Source organism: Culex pipiens, chromosome 2 (genome assembly GCF_016801865.2).
Source record: "Culex pipiens pallens isolate TS chromosome 2, TS_CPP_V2, whole genome shotgun sequence".
In the NCBI taxonomy this organism is placed as follows: Eukaryota; Metazoa; Arthropoda; class Insecta; order Diptera; family Culicidae; genus Culex; species Culex pipiens.
Window position 1 is genome coordinate 170,222,756 of NC_068938.1, and position 26,618 is coordinate 170,249,373.

Below are 26,618 nucleotides of genomic sequence, written 5' to 3' on the forward strand. Positions count from 1 at the left end.
TCCACTTTTGGCGAAATCGAGATATTAGCACCAGGTGGTAGAGGATGTTCCAACGCATCTTCTGGAACTTGAATTTCACTGAAATAGTGTTTAGACTTGGCTGCCGATGCGAAAAACCAAACGGCTAATATGCCACTCTTATGGGAAATTGCCTTGACGGAGATTTTGTGACAAACACTAAAACCTAGACTAAAACGCGTTTTTCTCGGAATACTTGATTTGGCATAATAGCCGAATTTTCAATTATGGGCAGTAATGACCTATGTAAATATTTACGAACAACGATAAGAAACATTCGCCAGATACCCATTTGTGATCACTTTTTATTTTCATTTCATATCAATAAAATCAAATCGATAAGTCGACACTTTGGATCAAATATTGTCCCCTTGGAACGAGCTGTTAAGCACAATAGAGTCTACTAAAACTAAAAAGCGACGAACTGTCACTTTTACACGGCACTCACGCACACTATTAAAACAAACGTTTGGTAGTGGGTGTGAACTCCGTGTAAAAGGGGTGTCAAACTAAAAAGTGATCCCGTTCGTTTGACAACAGTTGGTGTCAAACCATCGGGGTTTGAGTGTACGTGCTTATGTATTGCGTGTACGTACACGAAAAGAAAGTGAGGTTATTTTTTTCCGACCAGCAAAATCAAATGGTGCGCAAGTGTGTGTACACGAAACGTCATAAAGCTCTATACTTTCTGTGATAAAGGATGCGATCCAAATTTTCAAAAAATTATTTTAAATCATTTTTTTTTGTTCATGTAAAAAGTGTCATTGTGTTCAGAAAAATAAACATCTAAACTAAATTGAGTAAACACCGGATAATGGAGCACTTCCATTCGAGCAGTGCTTGCTTTTTTTTTCTACAATGTGTTCTTATAAGTTTCCTTACAAAGTAACCGTATACGCAACTGCTAAAGAATCAAAACGTTAAAAAGAATTTTGAAAAAAAGTTTCGCGCCCTTTCTTGCCAAAAAGTTTTTTTTTTTACATTTTTTTCCTAGGGAACCATTCATCGCAATATGAGGCTTGAAGATTTAATTTTCTATATTTCTAGATTTTCCTAGATGCATTTGTGTTTCATATGTTTATAGGATCTAATAACAAAAAGTCTAGTTATGTTTATACTGCCCATGTTCGCATAAATGTCCCATATGCAAAAACAGCAAGCTGAGAAAAACGCATGTGAAGTTTGTCCCACGCATAAGGCTACGTGTTAAGTTTTTGCGCAAAAACTGGATTTCCTCCTGATTTCTAGAACAAAGTACTGGATGTTATAGGCTTTTCTGAAAGAGGACACGATTTTGAACCAAACTGCATCAATAACTCAAAAACGAAGAAAATGCATATGGGACATTTATGCGATCAGGGGCAGTATAGGACTTTTAAAAAAACATTAGATGTTTTATCTTCGTGTGATTTTATTTCTTTTCAATCATTCTGCCTAATTCCATTTAAAAGTGCACCCGCATAGTCAACAACCATACAGTCACCATTTGTCGAATGATTTTTCCTAAATGATCTTGATAATACAACAAATAGGGTGCAACCGTACATTTTCCATTCCCCAAACAATCCTACAATTTATTAAATAGGTCGTTAGGTTATGTTACAATACATTTTTACAAGGGATTTTTTTCGTGGATCATAGTCGTACCCTACCCCAAACTGTTCAATTCTCATTTTATGTGAACCGTACCACAAATTAATAAAATATGATTTTAAATGGTGAACTGCTTTACCGACACTTACCGACACCATTTGAAAAGGGAGGAGCCAAAAAATAAACTTTACAAATGTTCTCGGAACTGTAGATTTAACGGGAATGGGAAAGTATATGATTATTAATGGTTAGCGTTTTTTTTGTAATGTCCGGGATTTGTTACCGCTTGATGATGATGTCTCCTGTTGATTCTTCCGTGGTGCTGCCGCCTTATCTAATTGAGCTAACTCAGTTACATTACGTTTGGCGGTTTAAAATGCATTTTATTATGAAATGTGGCCTCAAAATTTATCGTAAATATATCGTAACATGTATGGTAGAACCATACAAATAAATTATAGACCAATCACATGGTGAACAGTTATCGTTCTGATAATGGTCAATCATTTGTTTAAATTATTTGGACTTATAAAAATTATCACGAAAATAAATTAGCTTTACATACAAACTATATGGCAAACAGGTATATCGTTCCATGAATTGTTGAACAATGGTTTGAATTGTTGGGACTTAGGAAAATTTTCGCTGAATTCAGGTGTATCGTTCCATGAATTGTTGAACAATGGTTTGAATTGTTGGGACTTAGGAAAATTTTCGCTGAATTCAGGTGTATCGTTCCATGAATTGTTGAACAATGGTTTGAATTGTTGGGACTTAGGAAAATTTTCGCCATAATTCAGGTATATCGTTCCATGAATTGTTGAAATATTATCTGAATTATTCGGACTTAAGATTTTTTTTGCTGTAGTTCATTTGGCTCAATCATACGATACCTGTTTCAAATAATCCTAACCATTTGGCGAACAGTTATATCGTTTCATGAATTGTTGTACATTTGTTTGGATTATTGGGACTTAAGAGTTTTTCGCTGAACTTCAAGTTGGAAATACTACGTCGGCTATGGTACCCTTATGTTTTAACAATAGCTGTTCCGAAAAATCCTTACCATATGGCGAAAAATTATATTTCTCCATGAATTGTTGAACTATTGTTTGAATCATTGGGACTTAAGAAAATTTTCGCCAAAATTCATTTTTGGCTCAATCATACAAAAACTGTTTCAAATAATACCAAACATATGAGGAATAATTATATCGTACCCATTAATTGTTGTGCAATTGTTTCAATTATTAGGACTTAGGAAATTTAGGAAATTTTCCGCTTAGGTTTCTTTGACTAAATCATACCGAGTATCATAACTTTTATCATACCAGCTACCAGTACTATTATGTTCTAACAATATCTGTTTCGAACCATCCGAATCGTATGACGAATAGATACCGTTCATTAAATTGTAGGAAAAAAAAATCAACCATTCGAATATGTCAAGATAAGTGTAACCATTCGGGAAATAGTACCACTTTAATTTTTTTTATATGGTCGTGACATTATATCAACAATATCACAAATGGTAACCATATCAGAAATAATTTTCTTATGATTTCGACAGTTTCACCTTTGGTATTTGATTATGCGGGCACCTTTCAATCAAGCCCATCATCAGCACGCAGCCTCAAAACCTTCAGCAAACCCCACCCCTGCAGAAACGTCACGCCAGGCATCAATTTTTTGGCTGCGGTCGTCGCCGTCGTCATTGCCCCGTCGTCCGCGCACTTGTCAATTTTCAATCCGCGGAGGAGCATCATCATCGTCGCCGTCGTGTTTTTCAGTGATTTTTTCGCCAAGTCGTTTCCCGAGACCCCGTCGCAAGAGGCCAGGTCACCTGCGGTACTTCCCCGTGTTTGAGATACGTGTGGATTACGTGGTGTGCTTTTCGTACGGAGGTCCCTCGGATTTAAAAACGGTCACCAGCTAGAACACAGCTATAGGTAAGAGGCGATTCGTTGACCGGATCGGAAATAAAGGCGTTTCACGTCATTAGCAAGTGTACCTGCGTACGTACAAGTGTGTGTGTGTGTGCAGGTACAAACGTCGACGGAAAAAGAGGGTGTAAAGTGTGTGCAGGTGTGTGTGTGTGTGTGTGTGTCGGAACCGACGAAGAGACAGGTTCTAAACTGGTGAACTGGAGGCTACCTGGAAGGGAGAGGAAGATCAGGAAAACAACGAAAGTTCCAACAAACACCCACATACCACGGAACTGGAGCCACGCCGGAGTTTTTTGTTGGATCAAACCATACGGATTACGGTGAAATCGATGCTCGGGTAAGTTCAAATTTTTACTCGCTTTGCTTTCCAAGTAATGGCCGAAATGTTACAATATGGTAGGCTTAAATTAAGATGTTTTGTTGATAGTCTGATTGATTCCTTATGGAAATGACTAAGTTATATTTAATTGTATTAACAGGAGGTAATTAACAAATAACATGTCTAGACATGTAACAATAAATTTGTTAATCAGGTTAAGTAAAATGACCTGTTAGGAATCTGATAAAATTGTTTAATCTGTCACATCAATTCTCAACCTTCTAATATTAAAATAATAATAATTTAATTTAATCAAGTCTGTTTTGAATCCCGTAAAAACTTAAAAGTTCTACAGCGACCTAATCCTTAGCTGATTTAGCTCATAACTAGTCACTCAAATTTCTAAAAACCTAAATTAGTGTTTTTAAGTTATTTTTTCGGAATTTCCTTCTTTAAGATTACTATTAGTCAATTGATCTCCAGCAGGCCTTCTAGGTGTAGTTGTACTCGCAATCCAAAGGTCGTCAGTTCGAATCCCGGGATAGAAGTTTCCTTGTAGTAGAAAGAGCTTTGGTTGCCCGCCCCATCCGAGCCATCGTGCGACGTTTCGGGTAGAAATCTTGCAATTGAGACCGCCAAGACCTGTGAGTTGCAGAGCGAATGGTTTCGCTTCATTTATGGATTGAAATTAGCAAAATCAATTTTGTTGATAAATCAAACATCTAAATTTTAAATCGCTGGAAAACCCTATTTTTTGGCTAAAGTACGCAACCAGTTTGACGCCCGCATCGCAAACATTGCTTGGTTATCGTACACCCCTGTGATTGACAGCACGCAAATGTCAACTTTCTCGATGCCGTGATACATTGTTGCCAAATTAACGGTTGTGTTAGCAAAAACGTTTGGAACTTAGTTGGACAAGTTTTGCAGATTTTCGCTGTTTGGGCTAGAACATTTCCAGAGCTTTTTTTTGAAAAGGTCCTCGGAGCTATTGTGTTTTATACGTTTATAGGACTTTTTTTTAAATAAACTTTTTTCATTCATTGTTTTCATTCAATAGAAATTATTATTTAATATTTGAAATTATAGATACAGTTAATTGATCTCTTTGTCTAGTCCGTTAATCCAATAAATAAGCCAAATGCGATGATAGAATTTTTTTGTTACAGAAAATATTTTTCAAACTGCTGGAAAGTTGTTTTACAATTTTTAATGAATACAAATTTGAATAGAATTGAGGCTGGTACAAATATTTTTTTAAGTTTTTGTAAACCCTCCTTTATAACACTGACCTAGAAAAATTGACAAAAAATTACTGCGCAGGCTCAACTCGAGGGGAAGCATGAAGTTTGGAATCCCCAGTAACACGTTCAATTTGAATTTTTCAAAAATATTTAGACAGGACTGCACGGACGTTAGTCGGTAAACTTGTCAAAAGCACTTTATCCCATTTGGCTCAAAATCGGCACAAAGGTTTTTCTTTTGGGTTTCACTTACATAAATTTGTCAAAATTTCACCATATTCTGTTCTCAAAATTTAAAACAATATACCGCGTTCTTCTCTATAATTTTGCGTATTTTTTCTTGATACATTGAAGACTCGATTATCCGAAGGCCTCGGGAAAATTTCACTTCGGATAATCGAAACTTCGGATTATTATTATTATCGAATCGAGAAAAAAAATGATTGTCGAGCTTAAATATGACCCCGAAATTACAAAATGGCGGTCAAAATGGCGGTGATCAAATATTGAAAGAAAATCCATTTTGTACTTTACAAGGTAATCAACTATTGAAATCTGACTAAAATGGAGTCGCAGAACTCAAATTTGACGTTGAAAATTTAAAAAATAATACGATTTTTTTTTGTCATGATTCGATTATCCGAAGTCTCATACAAACCATATATATGAGATAACATTGAGCAACTTTTTTGTTATTCTACTTTTTCTATTTTTTTTTTCTTTTAATTTTAGTAAAACAATGTAAATTAGCCAATGTGAGTTTACCCAAACGAAACATCCACTGACGTGAACATTAGTTGGAAAAAAATTGGTTTTACTGATGATGCACATCAAACATTTTTCGCTGAAATTCAGTAAAGTTTCAATGAATTTTCATCAATTCAGAAATTTAGATTTTACTGAATTGGGTCCTAAAATTAAGCTCAGATTTGTGACATTATTAATCACAACAATAAAGCTTACTTTTCTGATCTGGTTTACACTGGATTTTTAAATCAATTTTGAAAAATTAACTTAGCGGCCCTTCTTGTCAGAAAAGGTTCTACTTGACAGCTCGTTCCAAGGAGGCTTTAGTTGATCCATAGAAAAAATGCTTTTTTTTTGCAAAAATAAAATAAAAAAAAGTTATCAGAAATGATTTTTGATCGTGTTTTTATCGTTGTACAAAAAAATTTACATAGGGCTTTACCCTATTCTTACACCCTAACCAAAAATCTTGATTTTCTGAGTTCAATATCCCACTTTTCACACGAATTTTTCAGTTCAACCCATAGAACCATTTTTATGGTTGTAGTACCTGAACTCAAAAAATCGTATGAAAAGTTGGATATTGAACTTAAAAAATCATGATTTTTGGTAAGGGTGTAGTTAATTGATATTTTCATTTTGACAGATGATTGACTGAAATTTCAGTTAAACGGTTGTCAAAAAATACTGAAACAAAATTTAATTGAATTTATTTGGTAACGATATCCTGTTGGTTTACACTTTGTTTGTTTTGCTGAAAATTCAGTAATATTCTTTTATCAGTTTGACAGATCATTTGCGGAAGATTCAGCAACCGATGCTGGTTTTTTAGTTATCATCACACCAATTTTTTTTTGCTGAAATCTCGGATTTTTTTTTCAAAAGGATGTACGAGCCATTCTGCATTGGTATTCAACCTACTTACGAAAAAAAACAATTTTTAAAATGCTTGAGATTGTTCATCTACAAACTAAACACAAATGAAATTTTGTTTCAATTTGGAGAAAACCGAAAATTAGTGTCGGAGGTCACGGTGGCTCTTACGGCCCGAGGAATTAAGTAAAGTTTTATTGAATTTAGTAAAGTTTTACTGAATTTTCATCTTCTGAAATTTCAGTAAACGATTCAGTAATTTAGATTTTACTGTATTCTCAGTTAACTGATATTTGTCACTTTGACAGATGATTTACTGAAATATTAGTAAAATGGTTGTCAAAACTACTGAAATTTCAGCAAAGGAAACGTCAAATTATTTTGCTGAAAATTTAGTAATTTTCTTGTGGCAGTTTGAAAGATCATTTGCTGAAGATTTAGCAATCACTTCTGGTATTTCAGTTATCAAAATTTTATTTTGCTTGTCCTTAAAAATACTGTAATTAATTCATTTATTTCATCAATCGTCCAAACCTAAAAAAAATGGTGGTTGGCATCGAATCATTTGTATTAATTTTTTTTACCTCCGGGACCCTCTGGGATGGGACATTGTATTTCCACGAATGCCCTGAACACTATTTGCCGTGGTTATAGCGCCACAACTCGCTCTCTGTAACAGTATTCCTAATTCCAGTCCTAGCTTACCAAGTCGTCATGGCCTAGTGGTTAGAAATTTTGCTTACCAATCCAAAGGACGGGGGATCGAACATTAGACTTAGATTTTTCGTTCATATCCATCATTTAAAATTTTATGTGTTCTTAACTTTCTCGTTGGGAGCAGATGGGAATCGAACCCAGAACCATTCGCTTACAAAGCGAACACCGTAACCAGTCAGCCACGACCGCTCCTTGAGGATTTTCTCTCGGCAGCATCCAAACAACAAGTCAGGAGTGACATTTCAGTTTGACAGATATGCAGTTACTGATTTTTCAGTAATGTTTTTGTTTATTACCGAATTTCAGCAAATGTGATGATTACTGAATCGCATTCAGTTATTTATATTACTGAAATGGCATCTCAAAATTAGCTAATAGATTGTTATGCCATTTTATTCCAAACCTTAAAAAAAACTACTCATTAGCATCGAGGCATTTGTTTTTTATGTGTTTCCTAACTTTGTTGCTTAAGGACATCTAAAAGTAGATTTTCACTCGGCAATGCCGAATTTCAGCAAATGTGATGATTACTGAATCGCATTCAGTTATTTATTTTGCTAAAATTGCATTCCAAAATTTGATGCGTGCAACTTGCTGTGGATAAACCCTGGCTACAGACTTTTCATCACCCACCTCCTCAAGCTGCAGATCTCCCTAAACTGACGTTTCTGCTGGCATCTCTTCCTCGCATCCAAACCGACGTGGCAGAGTGGCAGCGCCCGAGCGAGACAGCCAACCTGGCCATCGTCGTCGTCGATTCGCCACCGCCGCCGCCGCAGCCACACCCTTTCTCGCTCACTCCACCGCAAAATCCAACTCAGCCTCGGTCGGCAGCAGAAGGCAGAAGCAGCCCGTGAGAAGGAAAAAAAGTCCGCCGCCATCTTGACGTGTGTGTTCAAAGTTCGGTCGTGTCGTCGCGCTGTGGTCCTGGTTTTTTCGCCGTCATTCCCTCTTCCGGTGGCCAATCCGTGGTGTCAACTCGGGGTCAGTAGCAGCCGGAGCTTGTGGACGTTGCGTGTGTGGTCTGTGTGTGTGTGTGTTTGCGTACGAGGGGGATTCCGGGAGTGGTCCGTGTTGAAAATCCACTGTGCGGCACTTTTTTCCCAGAGAGAAAGAGAAAAAGTGCTCGGAGGAGTACGTTCCACGACGACAGTGTTCCGGATTTTGGGGGACTGAGCAAAGCAGAGGCAGGTGCGCGGGGTGGCCGTGAATGAATCTGGCCAGCAGAGGCAGAAAGCTGCGATTTTTCCGGCGCAAGAAGAAAAGCCTTGTAAGTGAGCGAGTTATGTCCACTTTCTTGGCCGAGGGGGAGGGAGGGGAGGGGTACCGGAACCGGGGCACGTCGGCAAATTTTCTGGTGCAATTAGAAGACTTGGAAGTTCTCCAGCTGAAAATCGTGAATTCTTGTTAGAGAAGAAGATTCAGGGGAAAATCCCTCTTCCGAGGAACCCCGTAGGGATGGCTCCGGTTACCCGTGTGTGCGGTCAGTGAATCATCGCGCCGTCGTCATCGTCATCATTTCACCGCTACTCTAGACAGGGTGGGACGAAAGAGGAGAGAGGGAGGAGAAAAGCAAGAAAGGGGGAACTGGGGCAAAAGCCTCGTCATCGCTTCTTGCCCCGTTGTTGCTGTGAGAGGTAGGGGGGCTCCTCCCCTAGTTTGTCCAGCAGCAGTTCGGTGATGGCAGTGATGCCAGAGGCCACGGATGAAGCAAACGTTGCAGTTTTGTGGAGGCTTTGGGCGCTGTGGGGAAAGATGGCCCCCGTGGAATGCCTTCCAGGTTGTGCTGGTCGGTTGCAATGAAACTACCAGAACGTCGTAATTAAAGCTGCGCTGGAGAGATAACGAACTACCTCACAACTTTGAGAAAGTTGTGAATCACTGCGTAGTAAAACTAGTTTCGCCCGAAACGTAGCCTGAATTACATCAAAGCGTCGAATAGTGCTTGAATAAGAAGTTTCTGATTAGAAATGAACGCATAACATGATTTAACTTCGTGTCAATTTTTATTCACGTGGACACTTTCTTGGAAATCAAAAAAAAAACATTGTATAGATCGTGGACAATTTTGTTAAAAAATCATAGAAAATCTATAATTGAACACAATCATTCGCTTTTCCTTCATGTGAAAGTTTTTCTTGTGATCTTTCGATATATGTATCACCGACTGCAATTTTTGAAAGAAAAACATTGACCCTGGAAATCCACAAAACGTGCTTGCCATTTCATTAGGGCACATAACTTTTTTAAACAAGAGTGTGTCCCTTTCACACCTTATGTAAACTGTCATTTGAGTGAAAGGGATACACTATTGTTTACAAAAGTTATGTGCCCTTTTGAAATGTTAGGCACCAAATTTGGAACACTTTTGCCTTCCTCACCTAACTAAGCTGACAACCCTATCAACAGTTAAATGCAATTTATGCACCTTTTGGATGCCGGATCTCAGATATTTTGATGAATATGTGTCCGAAACTATCATGCGACACATCGTTGGATGTGTAATCAAAAGACTTTTCCAATAAGCCCAAAAGCTTGATGATCTGGCAACCCTATTTTAAGAAGTGAATGAAAAAGCTTAATGTGTTAAACTTGATGACTTGACTAAATGATATTTTTACTAATTGTATTCAATATATGAATGTGAGGAAGGCACCAACCACCTCACGGTGGATTAAGTAACGTTTTTCTGTAAGAAAAACCTTGGTTCTCTCCAGGAGTGCATGTTTTTTACAAGATAATTACTTCAAAAACTTAAACCAGTAAAATTCAAGTTTAGTACTGGTTTATTAATGGTCTGCTTTTTGGCAACTTTTTTTTTTGTCAAAATATTAGTTAAATTGAGGTGTTCCACGATTGTGGAACTACCCGGGCAGACGGTAATAACAAAATGCATGCCATTTCCATAACAAATACTGTTAAAATAACAGTAAGTGTTATAGAATCTTCTTGTTAAATCCATTTTTGCATACGAGTTTAATATCAGTTTAAGTTATCATAACATTATTTGTTATGGGTCTGATCTAGGTTGAAAGCCAAAACAATTTGGGAATAACATTTTTTGTTATGGAAGAATACCTTCAACTGTTATTGGGATGATCGGATTACTTGTTAAAATAACAAAAATTAATAACAAAGATTTGTTCAAAGAATAACTAAAAGTGTTATTAGTCTGTTATTACAATAACAATCCAATAACAAAAAATCATAACGACGAATAACACATCTTGTTATAAATAACATAAAATGTTGTTGGCCTAGTATTTTAAAATATAAAAAAATGTTATTCCAGTTATTTCTGTCTACTCGGGTAGGTGTCTGAAGGCTTGGTTGGAAGCAATTGCAAACCATAAAAATAAAATAACCTGCAAAAAAATTAAAAAAAAGGTTGTTGAGAGTTCAAAGGCGGAAGCTCTGAGAAAAACTCATTGGTCATATATTTTTTGAGAGGCGTTATCTCTGCAACTGTCCCGCCCGTATGGATCAATCGGACCGCGCACTGGACTCTCAATCCAGAGGTCGCGGGTTCGAATCCCGCGGCGGGCGCTCTAAAATTCTTTGTGTAAATATGGGTATTCGGTGCCGTCGCTCCGTGCCATACTTTCATACACTCAGGAGCCCAGGGCGGCGAAGTCCTTGTAGATTAAAAGGAAGGCACTAGTGGTTGGTACTAGCAATGGTGGCCGACAGCTATAAAGTCAACTTCGTTTTTTTATCTCTGCAACTAGCAGAAATTGTTTGAAATATTTTTGTAGGGTTACATTTTGTTCATGAAATATTCACAAATCGCAAAAATAATGCCACTTTGAGTCAATACTATTAAAAAAAATTCAAACTTGTTGAGTACTTAGATGGCAATGCTTTAAAAAATACATACTATACCATAGTCTCTTAAAACATTACAAAAAAAACTTACTCATAAAAACTGCACATTAGAGTGTAACAAAAATGACTTTTTGGCGCTCCGCCCTTCAATTTTAAATGGGATTTAACCCGTAAAAAAATAGTTTTTTCAAAAATGTCACTTTTTAAGGCATTTTGGCCACGGAAGCGTTTATTTTCAACATCATCGGCGTGTAGGCCAGATCCTTGCGCATCTTTTGGTATATATAACTTTGAAATTTGGAGCACCCTGGAGCTCGGTACAGACCTTCAAAGTTTGGCATTTTTTCGAAAAAATGGCCCAAGCAAAATCAAATGGCGTCTAGGGCGTCGCGAGGCGCGACGCATATTTTTTTTGCAATGATGTTGAAAATAAACGCTTCAGTGGCCAAAATGCCTCAAAAAGTGACATTTTTGAAAAAATCTTTTTTACGGGTTAAATCCCATTTAAAATTGAAGGGCGGAGCGCCAGCTCCTGTTACGTCCAATCAAGCTTATATTTTGGATTTGGGCTTAGTATGCCCACCAGAACAAGCCGAACCGGCTCCGTGGCTTAATGGTTACGGCTTCTACCTCACAAGCAGAAGGTTCAGGGATCAAATCCCGGTCGGTACATTTGAAATTTGGAATCAGGAATTGGAACAAAAACGAAACTGAATCAGGTGGGATTCGAACTCACACCTCTGGATTGATGGTCTGGGACTCTAACCAGTCGGCCATCTGAAGGTTATAAAATATGTTGTATTCTTCTCATATTAAATACGCTCTGATCCCTGATTTGCCTGAAGGGATTGGGAGTCTTAAGATAGATCAAGGATCCGTCTGGTGCTTGCTTCTATGTTAAGGCGGGGCCGGACAATGCCCAACGACCTCGGAATTGGGCCGCTAGGATCTCTGCCATTCTGAAATGGGTCGTTGGAAGCAGCGCGAGGGCTATCACCACCTAATACCCGGGACCGAGATAAGTTGTATCAGCATTCGGCATATACATAGTAGGGTGGGTACGTTTTTCAAAAAGTTCTCGGATCAAGTTTTAGTATGGTTCCCCTTGTAGGGCATGCCCATAGGGACTTTCATGCCAAATATCAGCTCATTTGGTTGTAAACTGGCTGCGCGCATAAGGGTTAAAGTTTACATGGGAATTACTATGGGAAATTGAAACTTTTTGTTCAAACGCTCCTACAGGTCTGGGAAAATCACGCGCCAACTTCTGGTATGGTCAGGCCTATGGGGAATGGTCTGAAGAACACTTTCCCGAAGAGAGCATATGGATTCGTTGTCCATAGACCTGGCGCATCGGCAAACAATCCGATGTCTCCGGAATCAACGGTTTTCTCTCAAAAAGCATCAAATTTTCCTTAGCATGCTATGAAAGCTTGATGAACATCGCGACGCCATACGTCAAGCAGCTACCACGTGGGTGAGAAACGGCTGGAATAGTTAATTGCAAACCTTCTTTTAACTAGAAAATGATCATTTCGAGTAATCCTGACATTATTTAGTTGAATTCAGAATCTTTGCATAGCAAATTTGTATTTTTTGCAAATATTTCAACCACGTGGTAACTGCCTGACGTATGGCGTCGCGATGTTCATCAAGCTTTCATAGCATGCTAAGGAAAATTTGATGCTTTTTGAGAGAAAACCGTTGATTCCGGAAACATCGGATTGTTTGCCGATGCGCCAGGTCTAGGGACAACGAATCCATATGCTCTCTTCGGGACAGTGTTCTCCAGACCATTCCCCATAGGCTTGACCATACCAGAAGTTGGCGCGTGATTTTCCCAGACCTGTAGGAGCGTTTGAACAAAAAGTTCCTATTTCCCATAGTAATTCCCATGTAAACTTTAACCCTTATGCGCGCAGCCAGTTTACAACCAAATGAGCTGATATTTGGCATGAAAGTCCCTATGGGCATGCCCTACAAGGGGAACCATACTAAAACTTGATCCGAGAACTTTTTGAAAAACGTACCCACCCTAATACATAGTCTGATACAAATTATACTTTGCCATAATTTCGCTACCGGTTAGCGGGTATTGGATTGGACCACGCACACACACACACACACACACACACACACACACACACACACACACACAGTATGCCCACCAGAACAAACCCTTGAATGCCCGCCAAAAAGTCATTTTTGTTACATCCTACTGCCATTCCTTCCTCCCCTTTAGTTTCTGTGAAATGTGGTCCACTCACCGAATCCTCTCTGCGGTAAACACAACGCAGTAGGGCTGACCACTTTAATTTTTGTGTTAAATTTTTGGTTGTTCTCGGATGTACTGAAATTATTAATATTCCGTAGTAACAGTTTAATAGGGCGAATCTGCGTTTGTAAACAAACAGTCTATCCCTTTTGCTCAAGTGACAGTTCACGTAAAGTAAGAGGGGGATAGACTGCTTGTTTACAAACGCAGATTCGCCCTATTGAACTGTTACTACGGTGTTGACAAGAAAAGTGATTGGGGCGTAATCAAATTCCTAGACTTTCCAGCATGCTTTAATCGGACTGGCTGCGTTTGTGTTAGATTAGATCTTTAAACATAAATTCAAAGAAAATTGGGAAAATAATGAAGAATTACCGAAATAAACTTATAATTTTGCCCAAGATAAATACCAAATCGATATCAACATATTGTGGTTTGGTTAATCAGAATATTCCTACAGATTTCTAATATTCCCATGCCCAATAACCAACCTGCTAATTTTAGAAGAAAAATAAAAAAACCAACCTGCTAAATTTAGAAGAAATAGAATTGATGAACAAAATCCAAATTGTGAAATTCTAGAGAAGTAATCATCTTCCTAAGCTGTCCTCTACATACACCACAGCTCTGCCTACAGTCTGTATGAGTGCAATTTATTACAAATGCATTCAAGTTAAAGAGCATTCGGATCAGCGAAATTTGAAATATCGAATCCGCTCTGTACGACACCTGTATCAAAGAGTATTGCCTAATATTTACCCTGAACCACCAATCGAATCGAAATGTCACAATTGAGCTGACCTAGCACACATGCAGGTAACCTGATACCCGTGTGTGTGTAATCCAAAGTTTACTCAAAGTGCAAGTTCTAATTCGATTTATCGCATCGACGAGCTCGACCCCAATTTTATTTACCACCTGCGTTCCTGGTGTCGTAGCACGCGATTTCCATGCGTAAAGCTTAACTATAAACGCACAAAATCGATCGATTTGTGTATGGTCGGGTGCTGAAAACATGCACCTAACCTCTCTTCCTACTATTTCTGGTCGCAGCCGTGTGACTCTTTCCTTCGAGTTCTCTCCAGCAAAGTGATAAGATTGGAGGCTCAAAATTTCATCATCACATGGTCGATGTTTTGGGTTCATTAATCGTACCGCGCATCACCCGTGTGGAGGAAGTTGAGATAACGAAAATAGACGAACCGTACTCTGTTTCGCGAGTGGTTCTAGAGAAGGGGAGGCGAATGACGTCGGCGAACAGCGGCGATAATGGGCACGAATTTGGAGGGGGGAACCCGGGAACAATTAATAACGTAAAACAAAAGTTAACTTAATTAAGTTGGTTTGGGAGCGCTGTTGTTGCTTCTGCAACAGTTGGAACGATAATGAACCGCTGACTTGAGGGAAGAAGGAAAAACGATGTCGGCATTCTTCCAAGGGGGTTTCTTAGTTGTACCATAAACTTTAGCTACGAGTTGATAACATCTTTCCAATTGATCTAATTTGAGCATTCTTTCTCTGTTTCTGTTCCAGGTTCACCAATAGAACATTGCTCGTCAAGGCTGACACCACCAAACTGTCGATAAATAATTGAAAGTCGTCCGACACACACAAACAAACACCCACTTTCGCTGCTCTCGTTGGCAAATTGTCACCGCTCGTCGTCTGAGACATCAAACTTCACGCTTCTTTTCCATCCTCCCTCCCCTCCCTAGGTTGTAGTTGTACACACGAGAAACGTGCGTACGTGTGTGTGTGTGCTGCGTGCGTGTGCGTTCGGCGGGAATCCTTCCAATTTTACATTTTTAAGACTCAACTCAGCAAACTAGCAAACGACGAGTGTATAGAGTAGTAGCACACGATGGGGAACGTATTCGCGAATCTGTTCAAAGGGCTGTTCGGCAAGAAGGAGATGAGAATATTGATGGTCGGATTGGACGCCGCCGGTAAAACCACAATCCTGTATAAACTAAAATTAGGAGAAATTGTTACAACGATTCCTACGATTGGTGAGCGCTCCTTGTCTGCCTAGTTGAATGTAAACTAATCCCAATCTCTTCCCCTCGAAAAGGTTTCAACGTGGAGACTGTAGAATACAAAAACATTAGTTTTACCGTATGGGACGTGGGCGGTCAGGACAAGATCCGACCCCTGTGGAGGCATTACTTCCAGAACACACAAGTAAGACTCGTGGTGGCAACGCGAGTTTCAATGATTCTAATGAACCTTTGTTTTCCAGGGACTGATCTTTGTCGTGGACAGCAACGATCGGGAACGTATCGGCGAGGCCCGGGAAGAACTGATGCGAATGCTGGCGGAGGATGAGCTCAGAGATGCCGTTCTACTTATATTCGCGAACAAGCAGGTGAGTGTCTTTGGATATTAGGAACAAATGCGTTTCCCCCTTACTGACTTCAGGAACGAGTACCTCGACGAATCTATCACTGCGACGTCATCGCACAGGAGCTGGATCGGCTGAAAGTGATCGAAAGGAGGCCTTTTACAAGAACTCAAGTAACAACATTTCTCGAATGTTCTACACTCACAATGCCAATGCATGGAAGCTGGAGAAAAATAAGCTATAATGCAATAACACCTGACTGACACTAAGATCGAGAATGCTAAGAAGTAATTGTTCCAGAAGCAGTTGATCGACGACGTGAAAATGCTTGACAACAGTGTGATGTTCGTGAGATTTCGAATCCGAACTTATCAAAAAGGGATACCAATTGTCGATGAGAAGCCTGTTACAATAACTCTGGAGCAACACGAGAAAAGGGCGGATAAGCATTTTGACATCTAGAACTATTTTGCAAATTACGAGCCAACAGGTATCTTTTGCACAAAACTCGATGTGTTAAACAATAGCTGGCCTTCCCAGCTACCATCTAACGTAGCGAGTTTTGTTAAATAGTTACCTGTTCTTTCAGAATTTGCAAAATAGTTCTAGCTGTCAAAATGCTTATGCGCCCTTTTCAAATGTTGCTCCAGAACTCAAGTAAAAACATGTCTCGAATTCCGACGGATTGTTCTACAATCACAATGTCAATGGACGGAAGCTTGAGAAAAATAAGCTATAACGCAATAACACCTGACTGATACTAAGATCGAGAATGTTAAGAAATCAGTGTTCCAGAAGCAGTCGACGTCGTCGAAGGGTTTGACGATAGTGTGATAGTTATGAGAATCCGAATCCGAACTTATCAAAAGAAGGGTACCAATTGTCGATGCGAGGCCTGTTACAATAACTCAAGGAAAAACTGTTGGATGGCAATCGTTTCTTAGGTACTCCTCTGCCTATCTTATAAGTTATGGGCCCAGATCACGATGATTGAAAAAAGATTCTTGAAGGAATATTCCTGCAAGATGGCTGAAGAGAAAATCTAGTTGCCGGGCAGAGCCAAATAAGGGAACTGGAAGTTCCGGATGGAAGTCCTCCTGGAGGCGAAAGGTCTGCTGGATTGCATGGCAGAACCCCTGGACCTGACGACAACGCTATCCGAATTCGAACATTTCTAAAGGAGATGTCTATGCAAGACATGTTACAATAACTCAAGAAAAAAAAAATGTTAGATGGCAATCGTTTCCTAGGAACTCCTTTGCCAATCCTATCATGTTATGGACCCAGATCGCGAAGACTGAGAAAAGTTTCTTGAAGAATTTTTCCCTGCAAAACGGCTGAAGAGAAAATTTAGTTGCCGGACAGAGCCAATTACGGGAACTGGAAGTTCCGGATGGAAGTCATCCTGGAGGCGGAAGGTCTGTTGGATTGCATGACAGAACCTCTGGACCTGGCAGCCTGAACGACGACCATAGGCATGCGAGGCATGTTACAATAACTCAAGTACAAACATTTGTCGAATCTCGACGGGCTGATTTACCATTAACAAGTTATCGCATATTAAGTAGACCGCATCGGAGTTGCTAAGGTAATTTGTATCTGAAGTCTGTGATTGGGAAACACATAACACATTGATGCATCATCTATGGTTAAGTATTTTCACTACGAGCACATGTTAATTTCACCACCTTCGTCTAGGATCTACCAAATGCGATGAACGCCGCCGAAATCACCGACAAGCTGGGCCTGCACTCGCTGCGGAACCGCAATTGGTACATTCAGGCGACCTGCGCAACCAGCGGCGATGGTCTGTACGAGGGTCTTGATTGGCTGTCCAACCAGCTGAAGAACGCCAACCGCTAAGCTTGACGCGACACGTCGGATGGTGATGATTGTGTGTAGCGAGAGAGAGAGCAAGCTAGAGAGATAGGGAGGACGGTCGCAGTTTTTTTTCGACTTTCGTTCTAGCAGGGGGGAGAGGGGCATGCAGTAGAGCAAATCCGGATAGAAGCAAGCATCAACAACAACTGATACAACAAAAGAGTAAACAATAGAGAGCGAGAGATCCACAGATACATATTAAGCAAAAATAGGGGAAAGAAGCAGCGGTAGGGAAAGTATGCAAATGAAAGGAAACCAACAAATAAAACCAACTCCCTCTTAAGAAAGATAAGAAAATAAACAAAAAAAAACACTAATAAGCAGAAGCCAGCCAGGTGACCCGTGTGTGTGGATGATTATATTAAATTGAAAAGAATAATATAAAGTAATATAATGATTAAAATAAAGGAAAACACACAGACAACAAAAAAACACAGAAGCTGATGCGTATTAAATAATTTAGCATGTGAGGAAAAATAAAAATAAGCTAAGCTGTGCAAGAATTATGGATACAAGTGAGAGCTGAAATAAAGTGGGCGGAAGGCGAAAATGAAGAAAAAACAAAAAACATGTGCTTATTATTACTGATTGTGTGTGCTACAGAAAAAAGCGCTAAAGTTTGTGTGACCGCCCGATCCTCCTCCTGTCCTGATTAGTTGTACACACCGCAAAACTCTCAGATTAGTCGCAGTTTTGTTTGCGTTTTTTCTTGCGTTTAGTTGCGTCCACTTTTTGGCTGCTGCTTTGCTGGCTCGAGAGCTTTTCCGCGCAATTTTTTTGTCTCGTTTTCGTCTTTTCGTCTCCTTTCCCGTGGCTGTGCACGCAATCGTTTTCGGACTGACAGTGAGTGGAAAGTGAGCAGAGTTTCACACATCGTGCAAGAAAGAAAACTAACAGGCAATGAAAAAGGGACTCTTGGTTAAATTTTACTTCGTTTCGCCTTATTATTCAGGATCTAAATAGTTGAGGACATATATTAAATAGCTCTAAATGAGAGAAGTTTTTTTTATTTATTTACGCTCCTTTCTCCTAGTACTCGATTAATGGCTAGTGCGCATACACACTTACAGTTATTAAGAGGAAATAAACATTCGCATACGGACTAAGAACTTCAAAAGTGACCAGAGAGAAGAGAAGGCGTTTTCAGTTTCTTTGATTTAAACTATCATTTGTTCGAATTTCCAACGCGTGCGCGCGAAAACGAACGAGTGTTAAATGCAAGTAAACCCAATTTTCGGAACGCGTCTGTGAATGTTGCGGCTTTAGCAGTGGGAGACAGATCGCGATCCTTGGACAGAACAACAACACACACACAGTCACACCACAGTTTCATACACCTCACACACATCCCCTCAAATCACACTCAGTAAGGCGCAAGTGCAACCGGATGTTGGAAAAAAGTAACGCAGCAAAACAGCATGTAAGAATAAACAGAAGAAACCAATAAAAGACGCTACCGACGTGAATGGATTGAGGAAGGGAAAAAAACCCGCAAGGAATCGTAACATTACCTAAAACACAGAAGCAAAAAAAAAAAAAACAAAAACTACAACACGCAGCAAAAATATCCTGGAAGTGACATCCGCAAAACAACATTCATTCAGAAAATCAGTTTAAGGAAGAAAGTAAAAACAAAAAGAAAACAGCTACAAGTGTAACAGTTACGTTTAATTAAGATGAATAAAACACTATATATAGAAAAACAAACAAAGTGGCATGTTTTACTGGTTGAGAACCGAAGGGCACGTGATCACGCACCACGGTGGGTAAGAAGGGGATTATTATGCAACTTGCATGCACCTCGGAAATTCCTTCTGGAGGTTGTTAGGGGGACTATTCTGAGTCAGAAAAATCGATTTCCAAAATATTCTGTCGGTGAAAACTGGTTTTATCTCGATTTAAAGTTTAAAAAAACCTAATATATCACCTAAAACCTTAAAAATACGTCTAAAATCACGGTCTAACTCTGGACAAAGATGCACCTTTTCATAAAGATATCAATTCTTAGTGCCCAAAATATATTCCTGACATAGTACACCTTAAATTGATCCATTACTTGAGTCCCAGCGTCATCAGGAGGTGTAAAATAGTGTTATTTCTAAAAAAATATTTTCAATTTGCTCTGGTAAATAACCTGTCATGTCTGAATTCAAAAACTAATGTTGTAGCATTGTTGCAAACAAAATGAAGAACAATTTTGCAGAAAAAAGAATGAAATTTTATCCATTTTCAGTAAAGTTATGTCTATTTTAGTGGGAAAATTGCTGCCAATTTTCAAAATTCTTCGATATTTAACTCATTTCTGTTATTAACAGCTACTACGATCATACTCAGTAGGATGTAACAAAAATTACATTTTGGCGGTCATTCTGGGGCTTGTTACGGAGGGCATACTGAGCTGAAATCCCAAATATGAGCTTGATTGAAATCAACAGGAGCGGGTTAACGGGTTAAATCTTATTAAAAATTTAAGTGCAAAAAGCATTCCCCCTTTGATTTCAATCAAGCTCATATTTGGGATTTCAGCTCAGTATGCCCTCCGTAATAAGCCCCAGAATGACCGCCAAAATGTAATTTTTGTTACATCCTACTGAGTATGATCGTAGTAGCTGTTAATAACAGAAATGAGTTAAATATCGAAGAATTTTGAAAATTGGCAGCAATTTTCCCACTAAAATAGACATAACTTTACTGAAAATGGATAAAATTTCATTCTTTTTTCTGCAAAATTGTTCTTCATTTTGTTTGCAACAATGCTACAACATTAGTTTTTGAATTCAGACATGACAGGTTATTTACCAGAGCAAATTGAAAATATTTTTATAGAAATAACACTATTTTACACCTCCTGATGACGCTGGGACTCAAGTAATGGACCGATTTAAGGTGTGCTATGTCAGGAATATATTTTGGGAACTAAGAATTGATATCTTGATGAAAATGTGCATCTTTGTCCAGAGTTAGACCGTGATTTTAGACGTATTTTTAAGGTTTTAGGTGATATATTAGGTTTTTTTTAACTTTAAATCGAGATAAAACCAGTTTTCACCGACAGAATATTTTGGAAATCGATTTTTCTGACTCAGAATAGTCCCCCTAACAACCTCCAGAAGGAATTTCCGAGGTGCATGCAAGTTGCATAATAATCCCCTTCTTATCCACCGTGCGCACAGGTGTGTCCAATCTGACACGATTGCAGAATCATTGAACCTTGTAAGTATGGGCAAAATAAGAGCAGTGTTTAAATATCGGTCTGGAGCAGATAATGGAGCGCACACATTTGCCAAAACAGTTTGGAAGTGACCGAATCGCGCCACGTTTTGTGCAGATTCCTGCCCCAAAGCTCAATTGATTGATAACCTTTGTGGCAGGTTTGATGGGGGCAGAACAAATAAAAAATCTTCGTTGAAAAATGATTGAATTTATGGTCTTGAAGAAAACTTCGATAACGGTAGCAGGCGAAATATTTTATTTTCTTAAAATCAAATTCGATTCAGCGAAGGCAACTAAGTCAGATGCGAAAAGTAGATTTTTCCAGAACATCTCAATTTTTCTTATTTTGAAAAAGTGCCCACTAATCAACCCTAACACCTAATTTTGAAAAAGTGCCCACTTACACTAAAACGACTTGCCATCAAATTCTGTCTCCAGTAAAATGTCTCTTTATCCTCACGCAGCAAGGTTCAGCATCCATCGGCTAACATAATTGTTTTCTTTCCCTTATATCTACTTTTCATCGGGGCCAACTCTTGATGGAATCTTTCCTCGTGTTCGTCGCTCACAGTTCCTAAGTTTTCCGAAAAAAGATGAGAATCAGGAAAGTGTATTTTGAGTGACATGTTGACGCTTAGCTCCTTTCACCAACTCAGCACGGTTATCTACTTCATGGTTTTCCAACAAATTTTCACAGTCCTGCTTGAAACAGATCCACGACTTTAGCTCCTTGACGTTCAGCTGGCTCGGAAAAGTCTCGTCCTTCATCCGAAGTTTGATTTGTGGCCCGATGAAAACTCCCTCCTATATTTTAGCCTCGGCCAGCTTTCGGAACATCTGCTTTAAATAAGTAAATCCTGGTCCAGTTCGATCCAGAGCTTTAACCATTTTTTTCATCAAGCCAAGTTTGATTTGCAGCGGTGGAAGCAACACCCTGTGAGAGGATCAACTAGAGGAGTTTGGATCACATTTTTGTGACACGGTATCAAAACATTTTTCAGGAACGACGACGGATTACCGGTTTCGGATAGGCTAAGAAAGGTCGTTCGTGTTTCGAAACGAAGTGACGTGATATCTCGAGTGTCTTTATTCCATCTGACTGTAGCCCAAAATTCATCTCCTTTCGTACCCTATGTTCGACACCTGTTCGAATGTATTTGTAAATCCAATAAGAAAATGAGAGTGTGTTTAAATTTCCGGTGTTCGTTCGACAAAAAAAAATTGGTTTGCCCTACTCTAATATAATTTACTTCAAATAACAAATTGTGTTCTTGCTTCAATCCAAATATTTACTTTTTGACTCTAATAAAACCTCTTGGCCGATTTTTTCAGGCAAGCTTGAAGTACAAAAATGATTTGCAGGATATTGTAATGGTCAAAGTAGTTTTGAGTAGGATTTCGAGTGGCAAGAACTCTTGCTTACTTTTTCAAAAAATCGTTTGTTTCGACCATTTTTTTTTTGTAATTTTTGATTTGGTACAAGCTTTGTGAGGGCCTTCCCTATAAGGTTTTCTATGCCCAGTGAAAAAAAAATATAGTTTAAAACAAAAGTGCCGAACTTCTCGTCACAGTGTCCCGATGCAAACAATGATCGAGCTGTAACTGTCACAGCCCTGCGAAGAATGTTGGCTGACATATCGGGCGGTCAGTCAAAAACACATGCTAAAGGTCGCCTGACAAAAAAAAAATGCTAGAAAGAGATAGGAAGTGTGATGCAAACAAACGACCAGCTGCCATGTAAACATACTTTGAATGTGTTGGTAAATTTCTGACTAGAAAGCCTTATGATCAAAGAAGCCATTTTGTGTCATTGGTTCACCCATACAAGTCTCCATACAATGTCGGAAGCTGTCCATACAAAAAAGGTACGTAAATATTCGAAAATATCTAGCTTTTGAAGGAATTTTCTGATCAATTTGGTGTCATCGGCAAAGTTGTAGGTATTGATGACGATTGTTCACAATAAAGGTACACGGAAAAAAATCTTGCCGATTTTTTAAATAACTTTATTTTTTTGCAGAAACACAATTTCCATTTTTTTTAGATTTTTTGATATGATTTTTTGATAAGTTTTGAGCCATAGAGAAGTATGGTCAAAAATTTGGCGGCCGAGTAAAGACTTTTTGAAAAAAAGTGATCTTTGAAAAATAATTTTTTTTGACCTCATTTTTAAATGAAGATTTGAATTTGTAATCGAAAAGTACTTCACAGATTTTTTGATAAAATGCCTCGTTTTCGAGATAAAGCCGCCGAAAGTTTGATTTCAGTTAAATATTTCTAGAGTTTTTTTTTAAAAAAAGGTTCTATAACTTATAAGTAAGGCTACCAACTGTACGGATTTTTTCCTTACCATACGGATTTTCGAACCTCTTCGCGGATTTTTAACAGGCCGGAACTTTTGTAGGGAATTTTACGCATAATACGGATTTGTACGGAATTTTAACAATTTTTTAATCATTGAATTGCTTTTTTGATTTGGTCGAAGCTTTTGTTAACTAGAAATTTTTATTTTTCTGTGAGTTTGATTTTAAAAGGGAGAGTTTTCCGCGGTTTCCTCAATTAAAACTTGATTATCAATAATTCTAGAGTTTATGAACTTTTGTCTTTCATATGTTGATAGGAACTTTTAAAAAAACTCTAGAATTGTTCTATTAGAAATTCCTTACTAAATATATTTATCCCTTTCCAAAGGCTTTTAAAACTTGTGAAAACATTTGAACATTTGAATTAACAAATCTAGAGTTTTTTTTTAAAGGTCCTATAAACTGTTGTGTTTTACATGTGATAGGAACTTTTCAATAAAAAAAACTCTCGAAAAGTGTTCGTGAAAACACTAAGAACGATATTATTCGTAAAAGCAAACTTGACATTTCGTAAACTTTTAAACGTTTAACAAAAAAAATTTAAGAACATAATGATTTGATTCAAATCACGGTTTATTTTATGAATACATTTAAACGTGCAAGTCATTAGCACTCTGATAGCATTTTGTGAAATTTGTTAGCTGTAAAAACAACACAGTTTTATATTTTTAATTCTCGAATTTAATAAATTTAATTTATATAAATAATTCATTGAAAGTTTTTGTACGGATTTTTGCTCAGCAAGAGTTGGTAGCCTTACTTATAAGTAAGCTATTGTCTTTTATATGTTTAACCCTCTACAACCTAACCCCGCCTTTAGACGGGCTTCGATCTAAAAAATCGCCAAAAATCAATTTTCCAACCGATTTTTGATCTTTAAAAAGCATTGGAAAGAAGAACTCTTAAAATTTTAGAAAATTTATGGGTTGGAAGTTTTACTTGTTTTATGTGACTTTGCCAATGTTTTTAAAAATGTAATTTTTTTAAGGGGTCAACTTTGGCTGTGTTTTTTAGTAACATTTCCTATATTTTCAGTAAAAAGAAGTATGCAGTAATTTTTGTAGTGTCCCAGGCCATGCCTCTACGCATTTTTTTGTAATTTTAATAATGATGGTGCCATTCTATAGCAAAAAATGTGAAAAACATGCAAAAAATTGAAAAAGTGACTGTAAAAACGTGAAAAAATTAGATAGACAAAATGTAATTATATTAGGTGGTAGAATAGGCCAAATACTACCAAAAACAAACATAAACTAAACAAGATAAATGCAAATTAAAATACTAAAAATAAAACAAGAAAAACATAAAACAAGAGAAGTAAAGTTTTTCGTAGAACAAAAGTTGCTCAAAATGACCTCCTAAACACGGGAAAAATAAATATTTTCGAAAAAAAAATTTGGGCAGTAGAGGGTTAAAGGACCTATAGAGTAATCTACGTGCGTATGTATTGCGTGTACGTACACGAAAATATAGTGAGGTTAAATTTTGTCAGCCAGCAAAATCAAATGGTGCGCTAGTGTGCGTACGCGAAACGTCATAAAGCTCTATTAAAAAAACCCTAGATTTGCAGTTTTTCGATTTTTAAAAATAGTGATGATCATTTCTGAAAATATTTTCTTTATTAGTCACAGCAACTGATGGTCCGATTTGCCCGATTCCGTAGAAAATTTCGAGTGAAAATAATTCTCGTGTTAGTTTTCTCAACGTCCTAAGCGCCAGGTGTAAACAAAGCCGTTTTTCGATTGACATGATGAAATGTGATATTTACGAAGGAAATGAAGTCTAGCAAAAAAAGCAAAACCTATAGCTTTCTTTAGTAAGAATGGCAAAAGTCATCTGCACGTCTTTTGAATGCACCAGCATGGAATAAACTTTCTTCATCTACGAATAGGAGAAGAGGCAAAACACGCAAAAGAAAATCGCTCCCGAAGTTTTCGAGGAAAATCAGTAGAAGATTTATTTGTGAATCTCACTGTTAGCAGCACTTAAATTCGTTAATTTTTATTTTTTTCACCGAACTTTTGTGCGCGAAAAAGTAGAATCATGTTCCCAACCGTTTTTTTCTTTTGATGAGTCAAAAGATTTTCTTTTGTTGAAGTTGTCGCTGCTCTTCACTCAAAACCAATAAAAAATTATTTGTTCCAGAGAAAAAAGTCAGTCTGCACAGTAAAAAAAATCATGGTAATCTAAAGTAATCATCTCAACTTCTTTCCTTAACCTGACACAAAGTGTTATACTAACAGGCTATCGTTTCCAATAAATTGCAAATTCAAATTACATTTGGGAAGGGAACATTTTTTATGTCAGAAAAAATATGTAATTTTACCTCGGACAATTTGTAATTTTACCACTTTACTCGTGTAATGTCACTTATTCAGTCTAAATTGAGGTAAAATTACATCATAAAAGAAGTAATATTCAACCTTCCAAATTTACAACAAAAAAAAAAACTGTGTATGAGAGCTAATATAGTAATTAATTTGTTCAAGTAATTTAACAGCCTTTGCTTAGTAAGGAAGATTAAACCCACCTCTTTTTTGATCGATTGAATAGATCTGTTATCCATTAGTTAATTTCTATAGTTTTTTTAATATGTCCTTCTAACATATGAAACACAATAGTTTATAGGACCTTTTCAAAGAAGGAAAAAAACCTATGAGTTGTTCTATTCTAGCTCTAGCAGGTTTATGTATTTTTTGTGTCGTGTTTATGTTTGTTTTGTGCAATTAAGGGGTTACATACATGTAAATCGTCTAAAATGTCCGAGGTTGGTGTGAGCAAACATTTAAACTTTTTTTTAATCTTTTTGCAGGGCATTTGAATGTACATTTTCATCTATAACCAAAATAAATATGAAGACATTTGGATGTACCATTGCCGAGATATACACAGCTAAAAAAGTAGTAATCCAGCTACATGTAAAAGGTGTGGATGTAAAATAAATATTGCATTATTTTATGCAATTTTATGTGATTTTACACCCTGAAATATGTAGCCCATCAGTATGGGAAACCTTTTTGACCGAAATGTCAAGCTCTTATATGCGTTTATCCTTACAGCTTTTCAGACCGAGCCACGTAGCCTAGTGGTAACGCTTCCGCCTCGTAAGCGGTAGATCGGGGTTCAAATCCCGGCTCGGACCAACACAACTGGTGATCTTTTCCCTTCTGGATTCGATTGCTTAGTAAAGGGAAGGTAGTGTATCGTCACAAACTGGACCTTATCACGACACCTTAGGGAGGCGACCTATGGAATGTTAACAT

General features: G+C 37.9%; 1 protein-coding gene and 1 long non-coding RNA gene across 5 annotated transcripts in view; one reads left to right on the forward strand and one right to left on the reverse strand.

Annotated features, from left to right (window-relative positions):
- LOC128092777 (uncharacterized) overlaps positions 1–26,618 on the reverse strand; it is a 67,465-nt gene that overhangs the window by 2,646 nt on the left and 38,201 nt on the right. The window lies entirely within an intron of this gene.
- LOC120426851 (ADP-ribosylation factor 1) lies at positions 3,349–19,325 on the forward strand. 4 transcript variants are annotated; one of them, XM_039591645.1, is made up of 5 exons: positions 3,349–3,560; positions 15,273–15,566; positions 15,629–15,738; positions 15,797–15,922; positions 17,597–19,325. In XM_039591645.1, the coding sequence occupies exons 2-5, from the start codon at positions 15,419–15,421 to the stop codon at positions 17,759–17,761; spliced, it is 549 nt and encodes a 182-aa protein (XP_039447579.1). In that variant the 5' UTR covers positions 3,349–3,560; positions 15,273–15,418; the 3' UTR covers positions 17,762–19,325. The 4 variants fall into 4 exon arrangements, with proteins under 4 accessions (XP_039447579.1, XP_039447578.1, XP_039447581.1 ...); XM_039591644.2 differs by lacking the exon at positions 3,349–3,560 and adding an exon at positions 8,287–8,441 and having other exon boundaries at positions 15,091–15,566; XM_039591647.2 differs by lacking the exon at positions 3,349–3,560 and adding an exon at positions 8,287–8,441.